This window comes from Clinocottus analis, unplaced genomic scaffold (genome assembly GCF_023055335.1).
Source record: "Clinocottus analis isolate CAN_PGR_092001 unplaced genomic scaffold, fCliAna1.0.p SCAF_1, whole genome shotgun sequence".
NCBI classification, from domain to species: domain Eukaryota; kingdom Metazoa; phylum Chordata; class Actinopteri; order Perciformes; family Cottidae; genus Clinocottus; species Clinocottus analis.
This window is the reverse complement of record NW_027175820.1, coordinates 23,137,140-23,156,586: the sequence shown is the minus strand read 5'-3', so window position 1 is coordinate 23,156,586 and position 19,447 is coordinate 23,137,140. Positions and strand designations below refer to the sequence as shown.

The following is a 19,447-nucleotide window of genomic DNA, read 5'->3' as shown; positions in this document are numbered from 1 at the left end:
AGCGGCACTGCTGGTGTCTCACATGAGAGCTCAGCGCTTATTGCTGATTTATCACTTTTGAGGAAATGTCTTGTCCTCCGTATCAGTGTGTGCATAAAGATGATGATTTCTTCCCCCCAAGCCCCCCCACCTTTACGTGCGTGCTACATGGAAATCTCTCAGCCAAGACGTACGCTGATGAACCCACTTTGGCTCTGCGGAGAGACTGTAATGAGGCCCGCGGGCCTGGTCAGTGTGTACGTGCGTGTTTTTGCACAACTCAGACCTTCAGCATCTCCTCGTGGATGCTGTAATGGCCGTAGGAGCTGAAGTAGGCCTCGTCCTCGTCCTCGCGGAGCTCGGCCACGGTGCCCGCGTTGCCCGGGCGGCCCACCTCTGCGTTCAGCACCAAACCCTGAGCCAGAAGCCTGAACCAAAAAAGAAGCAGGACAGATCTGCGTTTAACTTCTCTCTCGTTAGGACAAAGGCAGCGAGCAGGAAAAGCAGAGAGCACACACAACCTTCATGCAGGACGTAGCAGTAAACGAAGGAGACGGCAGGCATTAATCTTTCTAACTCTCTTTCCAAACCCCCCAACCTCACTCTTTCTGTAATTTTCCCCTCATTGCCAACCCTTCTCTCCCCCCCCTTCCTACCTCCCCTCCTCACTTTAACCTCCATGCTGCAGTGGAATTTTCCTTTCCCTTTTTATATCCTTCCCCTTCCTCCAAACTTCTTCAACAAGGTACTGGAGTTGACGCTGCTGCTGCAATACTGGGTTCACTGTGTCCCCCTGCTGGCCCCAGGAGGGTAGTGCGAAAGTAGAGCAACACACCGAGTACACCGCAGGCTCTCTTAAGAAGATAGAAAAGGAGAATACAGATCTACCCAGCATGCAATAGACTAATAGGATACATGTTACACACAGTAGTCATAAAGAAAAGGTTTATATTTTTAAAAATAGGCGGGACTGACTTGAGTTTGTGCAGGTCGTCCATGGCTCTGGTCAGCGCCTCCTCTGAACTGCGGGCTCTCTCCTCAGCGGCCTGGGCCCTCTGCTGCAGTGCATCATGGGACTCGGCTCTGGACGACGGGCACACCGAGAGGCTCAAGTCCTCACAGAGCTCCTCGGGGTCTGCCAGAAACAAACGGAGATGTAAGACAAAAACGCTCACCACCACAGCCACTAAAATGGGTTTAAATAAACACATAGTATGCATCGTATGTATTGAATGTATTTACGCCCTGCATGTACTGTAAATGGCTGTCGCACGAAACGCTTTCCTTGAAGGGACCGTTCAGTGATCTAAAACTCCTAATCTGCCTCAGTTCAGATTTTTCACTTCTTCCAGCAGTTTTAAAAGACCTCTGATGAAAACAGCAGCTCCATGCGAGCCACGGGGGGTTGCTTTTAGAGGACGTGAGGCACAGAGGCCGGGTTTCTACAGCCAGGCTGCGGGCAGAATGAGGTAAGTCCCCGTTGTATTTTCTCAACCGGAATATCTGTCACTCCACCGGAGCTCTGTGCACCCACACAGCATACTAAACCTGCTCCTTCTCTGAGGGGCTTCTCACAGGGAATCTAAAGAACAAATCATTGACTGCAGTGTCGGCAGAAAAAAAACAACACACTTCTACAATCGTCTTGGCACTCTATACGCAACCTGGCTTTCTCCCCCTCCCGCCCTCATGTGTGACCATTCGGAACAAATGTAAACCATTCTGCCTTTCACGTTAGTCGGGCGACACTTTGTCCAAACTAGTTAATTTAATTATCTCCCTCTCTCTCTCCCCCTCGTTCCCCGCCAAACTGCCACCAAGTGTTTTTGCACACGAGCCGTACCGGTCTGCAGCAGAGGGTCGTCCTGCAGGACTGGTCGCAAGAAGTCTTCACTCTCCCAAGGTAAAGGAGCGTCTGGCAGTCCCTTCAGACCGGACGCATCACATTTCTATAAAAAGGCAGATGGGTACATAAATCAATCATATTATATACCTTTTGAAGTTCTTTTAGTGGATTTTTTTTTAATTCAATATTTACAATGAACACAAGATAGGAACAGAAATTTAACTCAAGATACAAAACAATAAATACGATGTGAGCATTAAATTCCACCACAATACTTACTGTCGACCGTATGAAGTTGATCATCTTTAAGTAACCGTAGTCATCTAAATCTAATGAGGAGATAAAGAAAAAAAAGAAGAGGTGGAGGAGAAGGATGAGACATTTCAACAAAACAGAATAATCAGAGCATCTTCGTCTACTTACTGTGTTTTCTTATCACGTCCACGAGGTTGACTTGATGCTCGGCCGCGCAGTGCTGCAGGGTGGCAGGCACGGAGCTCAGCAACCTGACAACACACAAAATATTACTGCTTTAAAATATGAATAAAATAATGAAAAAATAGCTTATCAGATGTCTTGCTTTATTTATTCCTGGTCCGATTTGTTCATATAATGAAACCTTGAATTTGTAATATTAATAAGTACTTCATAAGGTTCTCGAGTATGGCTATCCAAACTATTGTGTTTGATTATGTCCGTCCTCTGGTTGAGTGCAGACTAAACCATTGTATTTTTTAGTATATACTTGTTTTTAAAAGTACTGTTATGTTTTTTTTGTGTGTGTGTGTTTTTTTTTTTTTTTTACCATATTCACATTCGACTGATGCTGAGTTTCTAAACGGAGGCAGCCATCAATGGAGAAGACAGACAGGTGGGATTGTCTGTCTGAAAATGTGACGCCACCTCACCTGTCACAGAACAGACATGTGACGTTAGTCGGCCGACTGTCCTCCTCATCCTCCTCCGCCCACTGCCACTGCTCTTCATCATTACCCATGTCGTCATCATCGTCGGAGAGCTCCGGCATCTCGTCGGCAGCTTCAATGCCGCCTGTCAAAAGCAAAAACGTCGTTTAACAGTTGTTTGAAAAAAGATTAGCATCAACGTTACAACCGATACAGCTGCAGGCAAACGGCCGCTAACACGTCGCGTGACGCAAACTGAAGACCAAACAAATGGACTCCACGCGAGAGAAATGTTCGCGAGCCCAAAAGGAGCGTTGGTAATTTTCAACAGCTAACGTTTCTGGGTTTTGTCGTTGTTGTAAATGTTGTATTTACCAAACTCACGTGCGTCTGTGTATTCTGCCATGATGCCGCCTTGGTTACAGAGGACTTCCTGGTGACGTTGGAGGACGTAAAAATAAGGGGGGCGGGGGCGAGCAGAGTCAGAAGAGACACGTGCATATGGTCGCCACTAGATGTCGCCAGAGTGTAATTTATGAGATACATACTTTATCCGCCCAGGTAGTCAGAAAGTATACTTTTAACACCTCGACATTCATACTGTTTACTGTTTTATCGTCACATATACATACAAACAGTATTACAGATTTATTGATTGTAGCTCTTAAGCACAACCTTGAACTCGTCTGTCAATAAAAGATTAATTGCAAAGAAAATGTGTACAGCTCTGGTGTGTGGACTGAAGCTTGATGGGTAAAATATTGTAGGGGAAAATAACGAAATACAAATTTAAAAAATAAGCTATTTTGCTGAAATTGCGCTTTCGCCTCGGTTAAGTCCAAAAGTTCCAAAGAAAAAAAAAACAGCTATTACACATGGCTTTTATCTAGCTAGTAACTGCTAAAGAGCCAAACAGATATTTAACGATAACGTGAAGCACGAAAGCTCCACGTTTCAAATCTATAGTGGAAGGACACAGTTAGTTATGATGAAATATCATTGCAACCTTAACAGCGTTGGTATTGACATTATTGCAAACATTTATACAAATAAGGATAAGTGGCAAAAGAAAATGCATCAGTTCAACCATAAGGCCTCGCTCTCTTGGTGGCGTTGCCATCAATAGGGGTTCACACCATCTTTCGTATTCACTCACTTGTAATTACGTCAAACGATTTGTGTATTTTGGATCAGAAAAGAATCTGAACCTACAGACTCTCAGGTGTTGATTCTTGCTACAAAGATTACCTCAAATAGACATTTCATTTTACTCTATCTTTTTATCCCCAAATAAACCAAAGCGTATTAGTTTGAAAGAGAAGAATATCATACTATATCATACAAGTGTTTAGAGCCCAATGTGTGGAACCACACTCAGTCACAAGGTGGCGCTGCTAGATTAAATACATTTATTTGAATATCTTTCAAACACAATTTGAAGCTCATCACTTGGAGCAGTAACATAAATCAAAACACAAGAAAATAAAGTTATTTAAAAGTAGAAGACAATTATGCACAACAATTAACTAATAACAAATAACAACTTAATAACAATAAGTTCAAATTAAGTGAATTGCATAGACACCCGAAAAATGTATAAACACCCACACAGTAAAATATTCAAAGAAATTTAATAAAAATATATTAAATACATCCAATATTTGAATATAGTGGAGAATAACCTCAAGCATTTAGTTTAAGGCAGTAGTTCAGTACTTTGACTTTGAGCATAAGTGCTGCCCATTAAAAAGCCTGCAACGGTTCCCTGATGACAATATCACAATAGCATTCAAGAGCAAAGAAATGAAACACTTTCAGAAGTCAATATATTTGAGTGCTTCGCGTGTTGTTTTCTCCATAAAGAATCTGGCAGAAACCACAACAGTCAAGTACTCGAAAAGAAACACCCTTTGAAACCCATTTTAAATCATGTGAAAATCTAGACAATGATGTGAGTAGTGTTTGCGGTGTGTAGTCGTCTCTGTAGGTCTGCTGAAAGTACCTAAAAGAGAGGAAATAAAACGAGTAGTTTCAATACAGGTCACACAGAACATCATGGTGAACTCTGAACTGTCAAAATCCAAAGTATCGACTTAAAGGGTACCATTTTAAAACCTGGACCCTATATGTTCCCATGTGCTTGTCTCCATGTGACTAATGGAGAGAACAGCGGAGGCCACGTCGTTCCATACTGGACCAATTTCTTCTTCAAGAATTGTCTCATTCATCACGTAGACACAGAAACACGGGAACAAAAAGGTCCAGGTTGAAAAATACCAAAGTTACTGTGCGGGTTCGTTACATATTTTGGCTGTGTCAAAACATACATTTGGATCCTGAATTGTCATCTTGATGTGAAAGTTAAAAGCCCTTGTTTCCCTCATTTAAATAACGGGAATCACTTCAGTGGCACATTTAGAATCCGAAATTCAATATTGTGATATTTTTAAGAAGAGCAGCATGTTGGAAACTTGAACAAAAATGTACTTATTGGTTTTTGATGATACTTATTTGTTCTGTTTGTGTAGTTAAAAAGTCCACACTGTAATTTAAGCCAATTAAGTTTACTTGACGAGGGCATTAACATTAAGGAAGAGCTCTGCCTCAGTGTCCTGTGCCTCATGTAAATGGCTTGACATCAGATATAAAGGTCAAGGAGTCCAACTTGGTTCAGTCCCATGTCGGGAATTATTGCTTGAATATTGATCAGTGTAAGTGGGTAATGTTTCCTTACCTGCCGGGTATTTCCTTTTCTCATTTTCCTGCACTTTTCCCCAGTTTGGTGATGTCTGCGTTCTCCAGGATCTCCGTCTTCTGCTCGGGTTGAAGCAGAGTGTTCGACGCCATCGATTTGGCCACCGCTTGGATCGGGATGGACATGGACGTGGAGCACACGGCCGAAAAGGCCTGGAAGAATTTCCTGGCCAGCCACTCAGCGGGCCGGCTCTCCTGCCTATCTACCAACAAAACCCTGTTGGAGGAAGGAAAAAATAAACCCACGAAGGGTATTGATGATTCAGAGATTGTATTGGGTTTGATCAGGTTGTTTAATGGTAAATATCTGCTTCATTCAGCAGATTTGACATCCATGTTTTTTCTCCATTGGGGCGACATTGATTCTCAATATGTCATACTAGAATGACTAACCTAATCAATAGTTTGGATCAAGTAAAACTGTGCCATCAAATGTTTTTTCATGCTCTGAACCCCAGTAGCTTATATAATTGTGTATTTGGGACATTAAAGGGATAGTTAGGATGTTTGAAAGTGGAGTTGTATGTATCCATCGATGACAGACAAGAGTACCAGCGCAGAAGCAAAGTAATGGACTGGTGTGAACGGAGGGCAGCGGAAACATTTTAATATTTTAGCCACCTACAACAAAGGCTCGCCTAAAAAAAAGCAAATATCCATTTAAGTGTTATATAAAATATTTTCCCCGCTTGTAGCCAAACAGCCGCTTCCAACGTGGAACTGTCCTGGAAGTAAAACTTAGCGATTCTTTCTTTAAAGCCACCAAACTCGTCGCCTATTTTTTTTTGGCAACAGTATAGAAAAGTTCCACCTTCAGTTCTAGATTGGAAAATGTTACAAAATTGTACACGGAGAAATACATTTCCGCAGCAGAACATTTCTTTGCCCCTGTCCCGATTCTCCGGTCTGCTTCTCCAAATTGGGGGCATGACTATGAATAAGAACTTCATAAGACCCCACTTCAAAACTCAACCTTTAAAATGTTGCACCCACACTAATACGATCCATCCATGACTATAAACTGCATAAGTTTCGACACCATGTCTTCCTTACCAATTCCCAAACATCCTAATTATCCTTTTACTTAGTTATTGTCAACTTAGTGGTTATTTTCGTAACAAAAAAAATAATCCAAAAACAATTTAAATTAAGAAATTTGTGTTAAATCAGGCATTGATTAAAAATAATCTTGGCATTAGTAGTTTTAATGATGTAATATAAGCCGCTTTGAGCGAGCATCGGGAAGTGAAAGAGGTCATAATATTCCATCTTTATCCATCTATTCTGTATTGCTGTGAAAACATCTCACCTGGATTTATTAAAGTTTTATCACCGAAAACTAAATTTTACGAGATTACACTTGAACATATCATGATGTCACTAAAAGTTACCTTCGCCCCAATACTCATTTTTACTGAATAGTTTTTACTGAACAGAGCTTGAACGCATTACAATGTGACTCAATGCAACCTCCGTTAACGTTAGCTGATGTTTAACCAGCTGACTTGAACAAACTCTCCTCCTGATTAAAATGGTGCATGTGCATGTTTGCCCACACGTGTGTAGTAATAGATTGCACACAAACATGTGCAGTATCAATTGTGCATGATATATGTTTGTTTACTTTAATATTAATAGTGCCAAAGGGTTAATGATGATTTTAATGAAGTAAATAAGATCCCTCACCCTGGTCTGTAGATGGCATATCTGTCAAAACCCAACGCCTCAATCTCGGCTTCCACTTGTCCCTGGAAAAGAAAAGATTCAGTGATGTCGTTGCTTTAGTTGAGGAAAAGGAGAATATTCCAGTAAGTGTCAGGCAGTAGAGGAAGAACAATCAAGTACTTTGACTTTGAGGTAGAGGAAGTTGCTGTTTTTATCGGCTCCTCTGGAGGACTCCAGGTGGAACTGAGAGCAGCCTCCTGCCTTGGCCAGCTCTGCTGATTTTACCACATAGTCATGATCCACGCGGATGAATCCTTCCTGTTGGTAAAAGGAGAGCAGTAACAGGGAAAGAAATGACAATATTTCATAATTAAGAAAGAAATCCAAATGATCATTCGTATTATTTATTTATATAAATAATGTACAATCATTATTATATGTTATAATGTTTGTTAATGTCTTACCAAATAATAGTATTGAGACAAAATGGTCATATTGAGATATTGGCCAGAATTTATCACAGCTTTGGATTTTAATATCTTAATTCATGTGAATAATAAAAACACATTTGACACGTTAACCGTGTGCTATTTGAAAACCTTTAATAACCTATTGATATTGAGGCAGCGCTGTGATTAGTATTGCAGTATCCTCCGTACTGTTCATCCACAAGTGTAATGCCAAACACTTGAACAGCACTGCCGCTTTGTCATTCAAATATCTGGCTTGAGAATAAAATACACCACTGGAGCAATGGCTCATTCGCTTTTATTTTACCCAAAACAAGTGTGCATGACACATAGGAAGAGGGAAAATATACACTGACTAACACTAAACTGTTTAAGACAATATCATATCGATACTGAAGGGTTTTAAAACTCATACAATATATTGGCTGATCATCATTTTTACATATATAATAGTGTTTTTTGCTACTTACTGGTCTACGTGGTGATAGTAATTCGGGTTGTCAGTCTTGTGTACTTTATTTTGGCAACTTTTGCTACAGTTTTAATTATAAGATCTTAACCGATCCACCATTTCAGTACGAGCGTTTGATTCATAATATTTAACTTACAGTCCCTGCTTTTGCCTTGGTTGTTCCCAAACAGCAGTAGCCAACATCGTGGCCCTGGAAGGCAGCAGCGTAATCTTCCAGCTTCTCAAAGTCCACCACCTCTTGTAGCTGGAGGCAAAGAAAAATACAATGTCACTCTCTCGACATGATAAATCTCACATGTTGCTTGTAAACCGACTCCAGCATCAAACCACAAACCAGGCTTTCATACGCTTTGTCCTCAAAGGTGAGCTGTCTCCTCCCGATGAGGGTGATCTTGGAGAAGATGTTGCGCCCCAGCAGCTCTTGGAGCAACATCCTGCCCGTTTCCCCGGAAGCGCCGAGGATGAAACAGCTTTTATTCTGCTGCCGGAAGTTTTCCTCCAGCGTGTTCATGTCCTCGGCCATGCTGCGTGAGTGCAACAAACAAAGTGGGTTATATGCAGGTAATGTATGCAAATGTGAAAAAAAGAAACATGCTGTGCTGACATTGTTTTTTTTTACTGTCTTGGTATAAATCAATGCATGTTCTCACATACTGATTTGGGAAACCAATTGTGCCGTTAGATAAACGGACGGCCATTGTATTCATGAGAATACATGTTAAATTCAGACGGAAGCTAGTTTAGTATGAGGTGGACGGCACAAATCGGCTGTTTACAATAATACAAACTTCTCTGTAGTCGACATGACGAACGACGAATTTGCGAGAGGATGCCAATAATTTAGAATCCAGCCTTTGTTTTGTTTTACAACTTAAATATGTTTTCCAAAAAGGTACATTAACTTTGAATGCACCTGTTTCTTAAAGGGGTTTGGTTTCGACCGTCGCGCTGATCACCCAATGGAGATCCCGGGGAGGAATAAAAGGCGTTGCTTATCTCTCTCAACGTTTACACGGCTGGTCCACAGGTCATTCTTGCTAACATTATACGTTATTAATAATATTCACATTTAGCCGACGTAACGTTACGTGTTATCTAATGTTCGCATGTGCCAAGAGTCCCGCTGGAAGAGACGCTTCCTCAGACCTCCCGCGGGTGTTTAACGTTACCTCGTGTATTTAACCGAAGCAGGGTCGTCGAAATAATTCAGAACTGCCGCAATGACAATAATTACGACAGTTAAGAGCCCGGTCGCTTTTCCTAGGGTGGTGTCCAGGAGTTTCATAACAGACTATCCCGGGAGGAGCAGTCGGTTAAATTGCAGCAGCACTTCCTGGTTGCTTCGTCTTCACGGCGCGTGTCTTTCTGCTGCGGTGATAGGCTGAGCGCGATAAGGCGGATACAAGACCGTCAACGATGGACGGTACGAGTTCATGGCAATAATGTTAGTTGTGTATTTTATTTAATATTGGAGGTAATTCCACAGAAAGGGAGGGCTCTTTGAACTTCAGTAAGCCAGTCCCATCCTCCACCATGGACAACGCGTAATGCGCATGCGCACCTGTTGGAAAACCTTGCAATTAGATGTGTTTTAGAAAAATATCATAGAACAGGAGATAAATATAATACTATGTATTCATTTATTGTCACTTTGACTTCGTGACCCATTGCGACGTCATTTGTGTCCAACTGTTAACTGTATTAAATATTATTTAGTATTATTTGGTCTACATCATTATCTGTCTGTATTAGATCGATAAAGCAAAGCTTCACAGGGAAAGTTACAAACATGCATTTAAAGAGGGGTGAAATTTGTGTCTGAGCATTTTGCAACTTTGAGTATGCGTGAACATCACAACTATGACAACAGTCCTAAGACAAATAACTTCATAACTTTTTTGGCCCTTAGGCAAAGGCATTGAATGCATAGCCATATGTTTGAGACATTAAAATAGCATTTCCATTTGTTCTTCTTGCTTTTTTCACATCAGTCATTAAGATGGTTTTGTGTCTTTCTTCACTGTCGGTTATAGAGATGCACGTTGCCCAGTGGTGGGAGAAGTACTCCAATGTTTTACTTAGGTTAAAGCAATACCACAGTTCAGAAATAATCTCCGACAGTGCCCTTGACCACAGCGCTATAATTTCCTGGTTTACCACTGCAGAGTCCATCTTTTCTAGTTGCAGGAAACTAATGCATTAAAGCTGTAGTTTGAGGGATTTTATTTGTTAACATCAAACCCTTTTAGTTGAAGAAAAATACATTAATGCTCAACTCATGGTCTATCAGGAGTCTTCCCACTCAATATACTTGCTGAAAAAGGCAAGTTAAATATCTGCCAAAAACATAAATAAAAAAGCTGAAAATATGTGAATAGCTATCCAGAAAACAAGGTCTTGCGAACATGTGGAGGAAGAGAATATCTCTCACTGATAAAAGCCATTTACACATGGTGCACTGTGTACAAAACAATCATGAAAAGCTGTTTAACATATTTAGAATACATTGGATCTTTTCATTCCTAAGGAAGTTGAAAAGTTATCCGGGATGGCAGTAATTTGATCAGGAAATCCAGCCTGGACCCGGAGTGCTAACCAAACCCGGAAAAAAAAAGAGTCTTTTGCCTTTTGTCAGATCATCGGGGGGTTTCATTAGCCAAAACCTCCACACAAAGAAAGCAAGTCCAGTCACATGCAATGAATTCATCAACACCCCATGTTTTCAACACCCCTGCCACTTCGAACACAAGGAATCGACCCAATCTAATAGAATATGATGCAGCCGAGGATGAATCTGAGCCTTTAAATTTGTCAGCAGTAAGAGACAGAAAGAAAAGAGGCCGAGGTGGAGAGGAGAGGCCTTTAACTGGCACTCTGCTGAAATGAAATGTCGCCCCTTTGTTCCGGAGCCGCGGGTGCTAATTGGGCCTAGCGGCGGGGAGGAAAGCTGCCGCTGGGCTCCTGTCTGTCGCACCTGTTGAGTCATTGTCTCTCGCATTGATCAGACAGGAAGTTGGAGTAAGAAGGCTTATGCCACAGTGGGTGCGTGGCAGAAACGTGGTTCAATTTCCTTTTAGAGCTCCGCTGCTGGAGGTGGAAATACCAATGGTGGTCAGTGGTCAATTGCGTTTGACCATTGATTAGCGCGCACTAAAGGACTTATGGATCATAAAGAGTTGGTTTTCATTGGCTTTTAACCTTCTTTATTCCTCAATCACGCTCCCTCCTGCGTTGGCTCAGCGTTGCATAATGTTCCTCTGTCGCTGCTGTTCTGCCACACGTCACCCGAAGGCCTCGTCCGACACAATGAGCTTTTGGAACAGTGGTTGTGAAATAACGGCTCACACAGTGCAGCCCGATGCTGTGCGTCGCGCAAATTTATGTCGTTCTCTGAAGTTTACGTTTTCCCACCTGCACTGGAAATCGCTGACACCTGTTTTTGTAAGACCTTTGGGTTAAAAAAATATGGATAATGCTCTTTAATGTTGGTATGCCAATAGTATACTAATATATTCAGGCATTTGCTGATATTAATGGATTTTGCAGGTGATCAGAACGGCTTCTTCACTCCAAAACTGGACCAACGTGCACATACCAATGTGCCATGTGCACTCCAATTGTGATGATAATACGTTCAATAATAACCTCAGACGTGTGGTGATAGGCAGTTCATACCGGGTATCGGGTTAACGGATTGACACCTTTGGGATATCTGTAACTAAATATGACTCCAACTCACTGACTGGACAAAAGGCCTCAATCTTTCCTGCTGAAATGTACACGCATCCGTTTCCAAGTTTCATTCTTTTTAAAAAAAATGTTTTTGAACCTCAGTTTTCTTCCGCGAAATGCAAATAAAGCAGTTTTCAATGTATCGATGAAGAGCAAACGTCTGCTCTTGATTGGTGTCTCCAAACACTGCAGTAGGCCAGAAACTCTAATTTTAAACATATTTCCATAAAACCTTTATATTTCTGCTGTAGCTCATTGTTTAGGATTATACGCCGGTGAGAGCTTTGACAGTTCAGCGTGTTAATTCATGACGTGATTGCGCTTTTTAACAAAACTGAGCAAATAAATCACAGTTATGTCACAACTCATCAGATCTAGTTAATATTCCCATCATTTGCTCTGAGGCTTCATATCTATATGGACACATTTTTTTGTGACATATTGTGCCACATGATTTATTGAATGTTATTTTTATTTGTGAAACAGACTGATAAAGCTAATTTACAAATTAAATGCATGTATACATGCATGCCTATGTACAAATATCACACACACACACACACACACACACTCATATATGCTGTACACAAACTTGGCTTCCACAGACTCTGGAGTGTGATGCTAATGATGGAAATTAATGGAGCCCGACAGCACAATCTGCTGCCCATTGTCTCCCAATAAACAGCTTTGCGGTCCACATGAGCCACAGAGGGGACGGGAGGTTTAAGCTGAGGCCGGGAGAGCAGGAGACGGGCCGGGTGGAGGGTCAGACCTCGGGGGACGGAGCTGATCCTGAAGTGGGGATTAGCTCAATTAGAGAGGCACTGTCTGATCAAGATGCAGTGTTCGGTGTGTGTGTGTGTGTGTGTGTGTGTGTGTGTGTGTGTTATGAGAGGAGTCTCCATCATCCGAGCCGACTGTTGCCATTATTTGTTGCTGTGTCTGCTGATGCAGCTGGTGCAAACAATAGTCAAGACGAGGACCTTCTGCTGAAATATCCATTTACCGTCATGCGTTTCAATGCTAATTAATCTCCGATGTGTTTTATCGTCCAAATGAGCAGATCTATGAATATTTCAGTGTGCGTCTCGTCAACTTGTTACGGGTCAAGTTTTTATCGGTCCAAAAGCAACAAGAAAGTTTTATTTTTTAATCATTCATTTTGCTAAGCGTAGTTCAGAATTGGTCACTAATAAGATTGTTCACTTCAAGTTTGACTTTTTCACAATTATATTTTTTACAGTGAAGGTATGGAATGAGTGTCAAATAGTTTTGGAACAAGCAGATATATAATATTTATTTATTTTTTATAGGTTTGCCACTGGAAGAAAAACCCAGATTTTTAATTTAATTACGTTTTGTATTTTTTTAAAGTGAATGTTCACCTGGATATCATGTCCATGTGCACTAAGATGTGTTTGTGTCCCGCTCTAAAAAATACACTGATTGCTGTAGTTTACAGTAAATATGCTCCTCTTTTATTGAACACATTTGAAAAAGTTTAGTGTGATTAAAACACAGTTGGCGGGCCGTGGATTTTCTACCTGCGCCTTCAGTGTCTCAGCTGTTTTCGTCCCAAAATAAAAGCATTAAAAAAAGATAGAACCAGGTAAACCTTAGTGATAAATGTTTCTATCATCAGATGTTCACCCAGATTTGGTGTTTCCAGCAGATTGTCCCCCATTTTTGATATTATCAACATTAAAATGATTGTTCTGTTCCACAAATACAGAATAATAATACAAATATAGTCCTGGTTCCTTTGAAATATTATCGAAATATACTTACAAAATACTGTCTTACAGTATGGAAGCAGTATTGTCTCAATTTAAATGCATGTGAGGGGTTAAAAAAAAGGCCCAGCCAGCTGCCAGATCCATGTGATCAAAACAAAGCGGTACAATAAAGTAACTCCACGGTGGGACACGAGCTCAGAGTCTTCTTCGGGCTGGGCTTTGTTGCGGGCTCAGACTCGAGGCTCAGACCGTCACAATATGTTTCGGGGCGAAGCGGAAAGTGTCGGCGGTGCTCAGAGGAGCTTTCCTGCTCAAAGAGCCGCGGCTAAGCAGCACCGAGACCTGCTTTTCCTCCTCTGAGGAACAATGGGCTCATTAAAGGAGCAAACAGATTATCACTGTTTTTCAATGGATAGTCCTAAAAAAAAAGGGTCTCGGGGCCCCGGCGGCTCCCAGCAGGTAGAGATAAGACGACACTCGCACATCTGGCCGACCTGCTGCTAACTACTAACTACGTCTGTCAGGTCATCTGCATATCTGCCTGTTTTAGTGTGTCCATGTTCTGATGACTCAGATTTTAGTTTGTTTCCTGACAACATTTAATTTAGAGAAACAACAAACTTATCAGGACATGAAACCCAGCTTTAAAATCAACGTTTTCAACCAAAAAAAGACGAAGGACGGCAGAAGTTTGTGACATGAAGTTGTTCACGAAATGAAAACAAATAAATGTGTTCTTTTTTTAAACTTTTTTATAGGGAGAATCCAAACCTTTATGACTCATCTGCAAATGTGCCGGCTCTCCAGAATATGCTGAAGAAAAACAGAAGTCTCAGAGAAGCCATTGTCATCCAGAGGTTAGTGGATAAAGATGTTTTCTTTATTTGTCCGAAGCTCAAAATGACATGTTCTCCCTGTCTGTGTGAACACATTACTGCATTCATCTTAGTTTCAACAGAAAAAATAAAAAATAAAACAAAAAAATTATATATATATATATATATATATATATATATATATATATATATATATATATATATATATATATATATATATATATATATATATAATTTTTTTGTTTTGTTTCCCGGGCGCCTCACAGGGCAGCCCACTGCAGAGAATAATTTCCCCAAGGGGATAAATAAAAGACCGACTTTCTTTTCTTTCTAATTCTATTTCTTCCCATTTCCCACCCCGAGCGATACAGCAACACGTCCTGTCCAATGGAAGTCAGTGACATGGGGCTACAGACTTGTCGTATGTGCAATGGCACAAATCTGTCAAGTCAGACAAACATCAAAGTGCAAGATACCTGAATAAGAAGTCAAGCTGTCGCCACGTCACAACCTTATGAAAGTGGAACTAAATTCACACTAAACAAAAACTAAACCTATTGAAAACAGCTCAATCCGAAGCTGTAAAACTAGTCCGATGCCACCGAGCTCCTTTGATCGACATTGCTCATCCATAAGCGTATTAATCAACGAGCTACCGTGAAAATAAAGGGACCAGAAAGGGGAGATTATATCCTGAAAAGACATGACAGTCGTGCCAAATGTTCGACAAATTGTCGCCAAGCACGGCGTCAGCTGCTTTGACCAGCTCGTGCTTTGTTTTCTTCTAAATGTACAGGCGGCCTGCTGAAGTCGTGTACTCTGACGGGCAACTCTGAAACCCAAGTCGCGCCTTCTTTTCCCTCCACCAATATGCACTTGTGTGTCACAGCCGCTGAGAGCAGAGTGTAACACAGACTTTGTTCTGCCGCTGAGCAGCAAACCTTTGTCTGCGTGGACGTGTATTGGCCCCCGAGTCCTTTTCATCAGCAGGCCTTTGTTAAAGTCAGTCGACTAATTGACTGGAGATTCCTTTTTCTCTGTCGTTGGAGGTTATGCTAACATTGGTCGAGGTTTACTCGCCCTTTTTCTCAATATCACATGTATCTCAGGAGTATAGAGACTCGATACGCTCTCAATCGAATAGTATTTCACCACAGAGTTTAGGAACAACCAATGAAATGTCAATATGAACGATTGTCTGTTTTCCGCGTCGCACTTTCCATCGTCATTCATCTCAACGAAAAGGACTACATTATGAGATATGACGAGTTTCCCAGGAGAAAATTCAACTTGAAACAGTTAAATCTGCACGGCCCCGTGTGAGGTAATAACAGCATAATACTCCAAAGCCTCTTAGTGGATATTTGTGTTTGGCTTTGAGTTTTCCCCATCAGATCTATTTGCTGTCTTAAATCTCCCCTTTGTGGCAGGACCGGTGAAGCTTAATGACTCCTTTGAACTGCCGATATCCCCGGCGCAATGGCTTCGGGAATGTCAACCAACTAACCTTTAGTCTCTTTCCCACATCCAGCAACAGTGTAGGGCACGTAATGCCCATCTTTCAATTCCCATGTTCATTTTGTCCATCATGCATGCAAACAGGGAGCACTTGTCGCTCTAAACGGCAACGGCACAATGCGCACGGAGCGCGGACCTACCGCGCAGAAAACATGCAACGTTGACAAAATGTAGACATCTTTAGAAGTTATGAGGCCTTCACGAGTGTTGAGAACAAACTGTTTGTGACCTCGTGGTCTTTTGCAGACGGTTCTCACACATTGTTTTTAGCTATACCGACAAAAACGAATGCACTGTGAACGTATTAATCCCACAAAATCAATTTGTATGAAATAAAGAGACCCAGCAGGTTTATGTCCTGTTTCAAACCAGAAGTCAATGTTTTGTTGTGGTTTATTTGTCACGTGACGTTTATACTAAAGTAAACCCACCTCGGTAGTTATTTAAACCCAAACAAACATGTATGTATGTAACTAGTTTACATTTACACGTCTTGCTGAGCATTCGTTGTAAGATATCACACAAACCGTTGTGTTATGAAACGCAAGCTTTTGAACCCTTTGAAAATGACTCCCACTGCTCGTTGATCACGTCTTTTAGTGACATTTTAGAGACGTGACCAACTGAACTAGTGTCAGACGGAGACAGGGATCAGAGGTTAGCGGTAGATTTAATCAGCTAAGTGTCAGTAAATCTCAAAAGGATAAATTTGCTGTGATTTTAATGCACACGTTTCCCCAATCTACACATCTGTCTATATCTATCTAGTGCTTCATTTCATCATCCGTCGCATCACGGTAAAGATATACCATGTGACTTTGAGTTCTCTTTGTTGGACACTTTGTGTGTTTATGTTGTCATTGACATCATTTCCTGTCTCTATCGCGGGATGACTGAATGAGACGTGATCATAAATGCCACCAGCTCACCAAAGCTAACGGTAATTTCCTGCGCTGCCACGATCACGTCGCAACAGAAGTCCTCCTCCTAAAGTTGTCTCGCATGATGAGACGTTACAAGATGTTGGTTGGTGTTGGTTTCGCGTGGAAGGACAAAACAAAAGTTGCGCTCTCATATCATCATACTTTTGTGACGGACACTGTCTCGGTGTGACGCTCCCCTCCGTCCCCCCCGGCTCTTCTAAAAACCAGCCGAGCTGGTCTCTTGGACGGGCCCTGCTGTCCAGTGGCCTACAGTGAGAGTGAAAGGAGGGAGGAGGGAGATCATGTCGGATCATACCGGACCCACCACAGCACGGAGACCTCCCTGCCGATGAGCAAACACCACTACAAATGGCAGAGCTGCCTGGACAATCACTGTGTGAATGGGAGCTAATTAGCTGGAGCCTAATGCCAGTTTACTAACACCTGTATTAGCGTGCTCGCTCAGCGGGGAGCCAGGGCCGGCCAACAAGCGCTAATCCCCTCATAAGCCCAAAGTACTCCTCCCAAGAACTGGCATTAGCATATTCTGCTTCAGCCAGCTGTTGGCAACCTAAACCTGGAGGAGACAGGCTTCCACCGGGATGAGTTGCTGAGGAAGAGTTTGTATTGAGTTACCTGGGAGTCTTTTTACGATTGTGTCCAAGCTCTGACTTCAAATTCAGGTCTTAAAAGTTGAAATATTTGAAATGTAGATGTCGAATTTACAGCATAAACAACTGAAGTCCCGCAACGTTAAGAGTTTGAAACCCGAGGACGACCCCGACAGATCAAACTCTCCGTGAGGAAAAGGTTTCAGACGCCTAAAACGATGATCCTCTCCTCTCTTTGTAACCTCTTTTCTCATATTGCACACCTACAACATTGTCCAGGCGCCTGGGAACTCCGCCATCGCTCTCTCTCCCCGTCTCATTCCTTTGCTCTCTCCATCCTCTCCCACTGCCTGGGTGGTGGAGTGATTACCCCCAGTAGACCGGGTGTGCATCAAGGCAAGTGCGAAGCCAGTGTGTGTGTGTGTAAGGGATTAGCGAGCTTTGGCATTACCATCGTGACTGGACTGGCTACATTCCCTCGCTCCGCTAATAATTTGAGGGGAGGAGAAAGCGGCCGGTCCATTAGCTCAGTCTGTTTGCTCAGGAGTTGGCCGACTCTGATCCCCCTAATTTCGCCCGCCGATTCCAAGAGGATCTCCGGCTTTTGTGACGGAGGGACGGGGGAGGATAAAAGGATGGGACTGAGGGGCGCATTGATTCGGAGATCACCGTCCTCGGGACATTCTGTACACTTACGAAACTAATCAGCGTGTGTAAACACGGGGAGACGTGTCGAGGGCTGGCGGCTAAAAGGCCGGGGTCTCCGGGGTTGATTGGGAAGAGCTGCCGGCGGACCACACCCGGTGTCCGCGCGCTCTGATCCGCGGACCCCATGCGGGCAGACCGCGAGCGGCTCGGCTCACGCGTCGCTCTGTTGTGACTGACTGTGGGTATCTCAGAGGGGCTCAGAGTGGGCCTCCGCTCTGGTCTGTGGTGGACCAGAGCCATGAGGTCTTGCTGGCGGCTACAACCGGTACGACGAGTGAACGTAACATGCAGGATTAGGGGGGAAAAAAGACTGCAGGAAGATTACATTGGACGACATGCAACTTTTTCTCAGATGTTTTTTTTTTTCTGGAGTCTTTCCCATAGAAGCTGGGGAGCAAACCAAGCATGTATTAAACTAAAGAACCATAAATATCTAAATGACTACGGATGAAAGTTCAGTGGCGGCCATCTTGTCTCGGACCAAAAGCTGAGAGAAGAAAAGTTACATGCACAATAGAAAAGCTGAATATTGTTAAATCTGTGTATCCACCAGGTGAGGAACTAGATGTGTCCTCTACACCTGACTCCTGTTGGAGCATGACTCTTTTGTCCAAGTATTTGGAGCGACACCAGAAGAGCACAGGCTCTTTATTTAGAGAAATGACAAGTTTAATTTGTCAGTCAGCAGAATTACATTATTTTGAGTGTGCAAGATCTTTCCTTTCATCTTCAGCAGTACGTTCTTATATTTCTACACATTTCCAAAAGCTGATCTCTGTCTCCACAACCAAGAAGCCAAACGTTCTTGTTGAGATGTGCTTTTAAAAACTCAGATTACAACAGAAATCAGACAGCCGTTCAGTTACATTTGTGGATGGATCATTTATAAGTTTAAAAAAAGTCATTTAATGACCGTATTGTATAATTGCTGATGTTTTCTGTCTTGTGGAATTCATTGTCTCTCCGTTTGTTTCATGTTGTCACGAGGAAAGCACAAAACGGTGCTATTTTAACTCTGTAAAACTGTCCCAAATTGCTTTAAAATAACGAGATAACGCTTTAAAACTTCGTATAAGGAGCTGCAAGTTCTTTTTTATCTAAATAAAAGTAGAAATGTGTGCACAAAAGACCTCGTTCACAAACGGTGTGTACTTTCAAATGTTTGCTTACGATGCACAAATCAGTGATTCTTCAGTATTTACTTACCTGAATTTTTTCATTCTCTGCGACTAAATTTATCTGTCTTAATGTAAACACACCTTTCACCACATACCACATACCTCGTACCACAT

The 19,447-nt window shown here is 42.2% G+C and overlaps 2 protein-coding genes across 4 annotated transcripts in view; both read right to left on the bottom strand.

The window, feature by feature from the left end:
• Nucleotides 1-3,166, bottom strand: part of prmt3 (protein arginine methyltransferase 3) — a 47,126-nt gene extending 43,960 nt beyond the window's left edge. For 2 of the 3 annotated variants that reach the window (XM_068573460.1, XM_068573479.1), the window contains exons 1-7: nt 3,106-3,166; nt 2,734-2,875; nt 2,249-2,331; nt 2,105-2,154; nt 1,823-1,928; nt 955-1,114; nt 266-407 (exon numbers count right to left, since the gene is read on the bottom strand). In XM_068573460.1, the coding sequence (XP_068429561.1) occupies nt 266-407; nt 955-1,114; nt 1,823-1,928; nt 2,105-2,154; nt 2,249-2,331; nt 2,734-2,875; nt 3,106-3,136 (714 nt within the window). In that variant the 5' untranslated portion in view covers nt 3,137-3,166. The remainder of the gene's footprint in view (nt 1-265; nt 408-954; nt 1,115-1,822; nt 1,929-2,104; nt 2,155-2,248; nt 2,332-2,733; nt 2,876-3,105) is intronic. The other variant, XM_068573470.1, reaches the window with a different exon arrangement.
• A 503-nt stretch (nt 3,167-3,669) lies between these two features.
• htatip2 (HIV-1 Tat interactive protein 2) lies at nt 3,670-9,609 on the bottom strand. The gene is made up of 7 exons (XM_068574048.1): nt 9,261-9,609; nt 8,426-8,615; nt 8,228-8,335; nt 7,330-7,467; nt 7,171-7,232; nt 5,465-5,701; nt 3,670-4,732 (listed from the first exon to the last, which is right to left on the bottom strand). Exons 1-6 carry the CDS (start codon nt 9,374-9,376, stop codon nt 5,485-5,487), a joined length of 831 nt encoding a protein of 276 aa, XP_068430149.1. The 5' UTR covers nt 9,377-9,609; the 3' UTR covers nt 3,670-4,732; nt 5,465-5,484.
• Between the last annotated feature and the right edge of the window lie 9,838 nt (nt 9,610-19,447).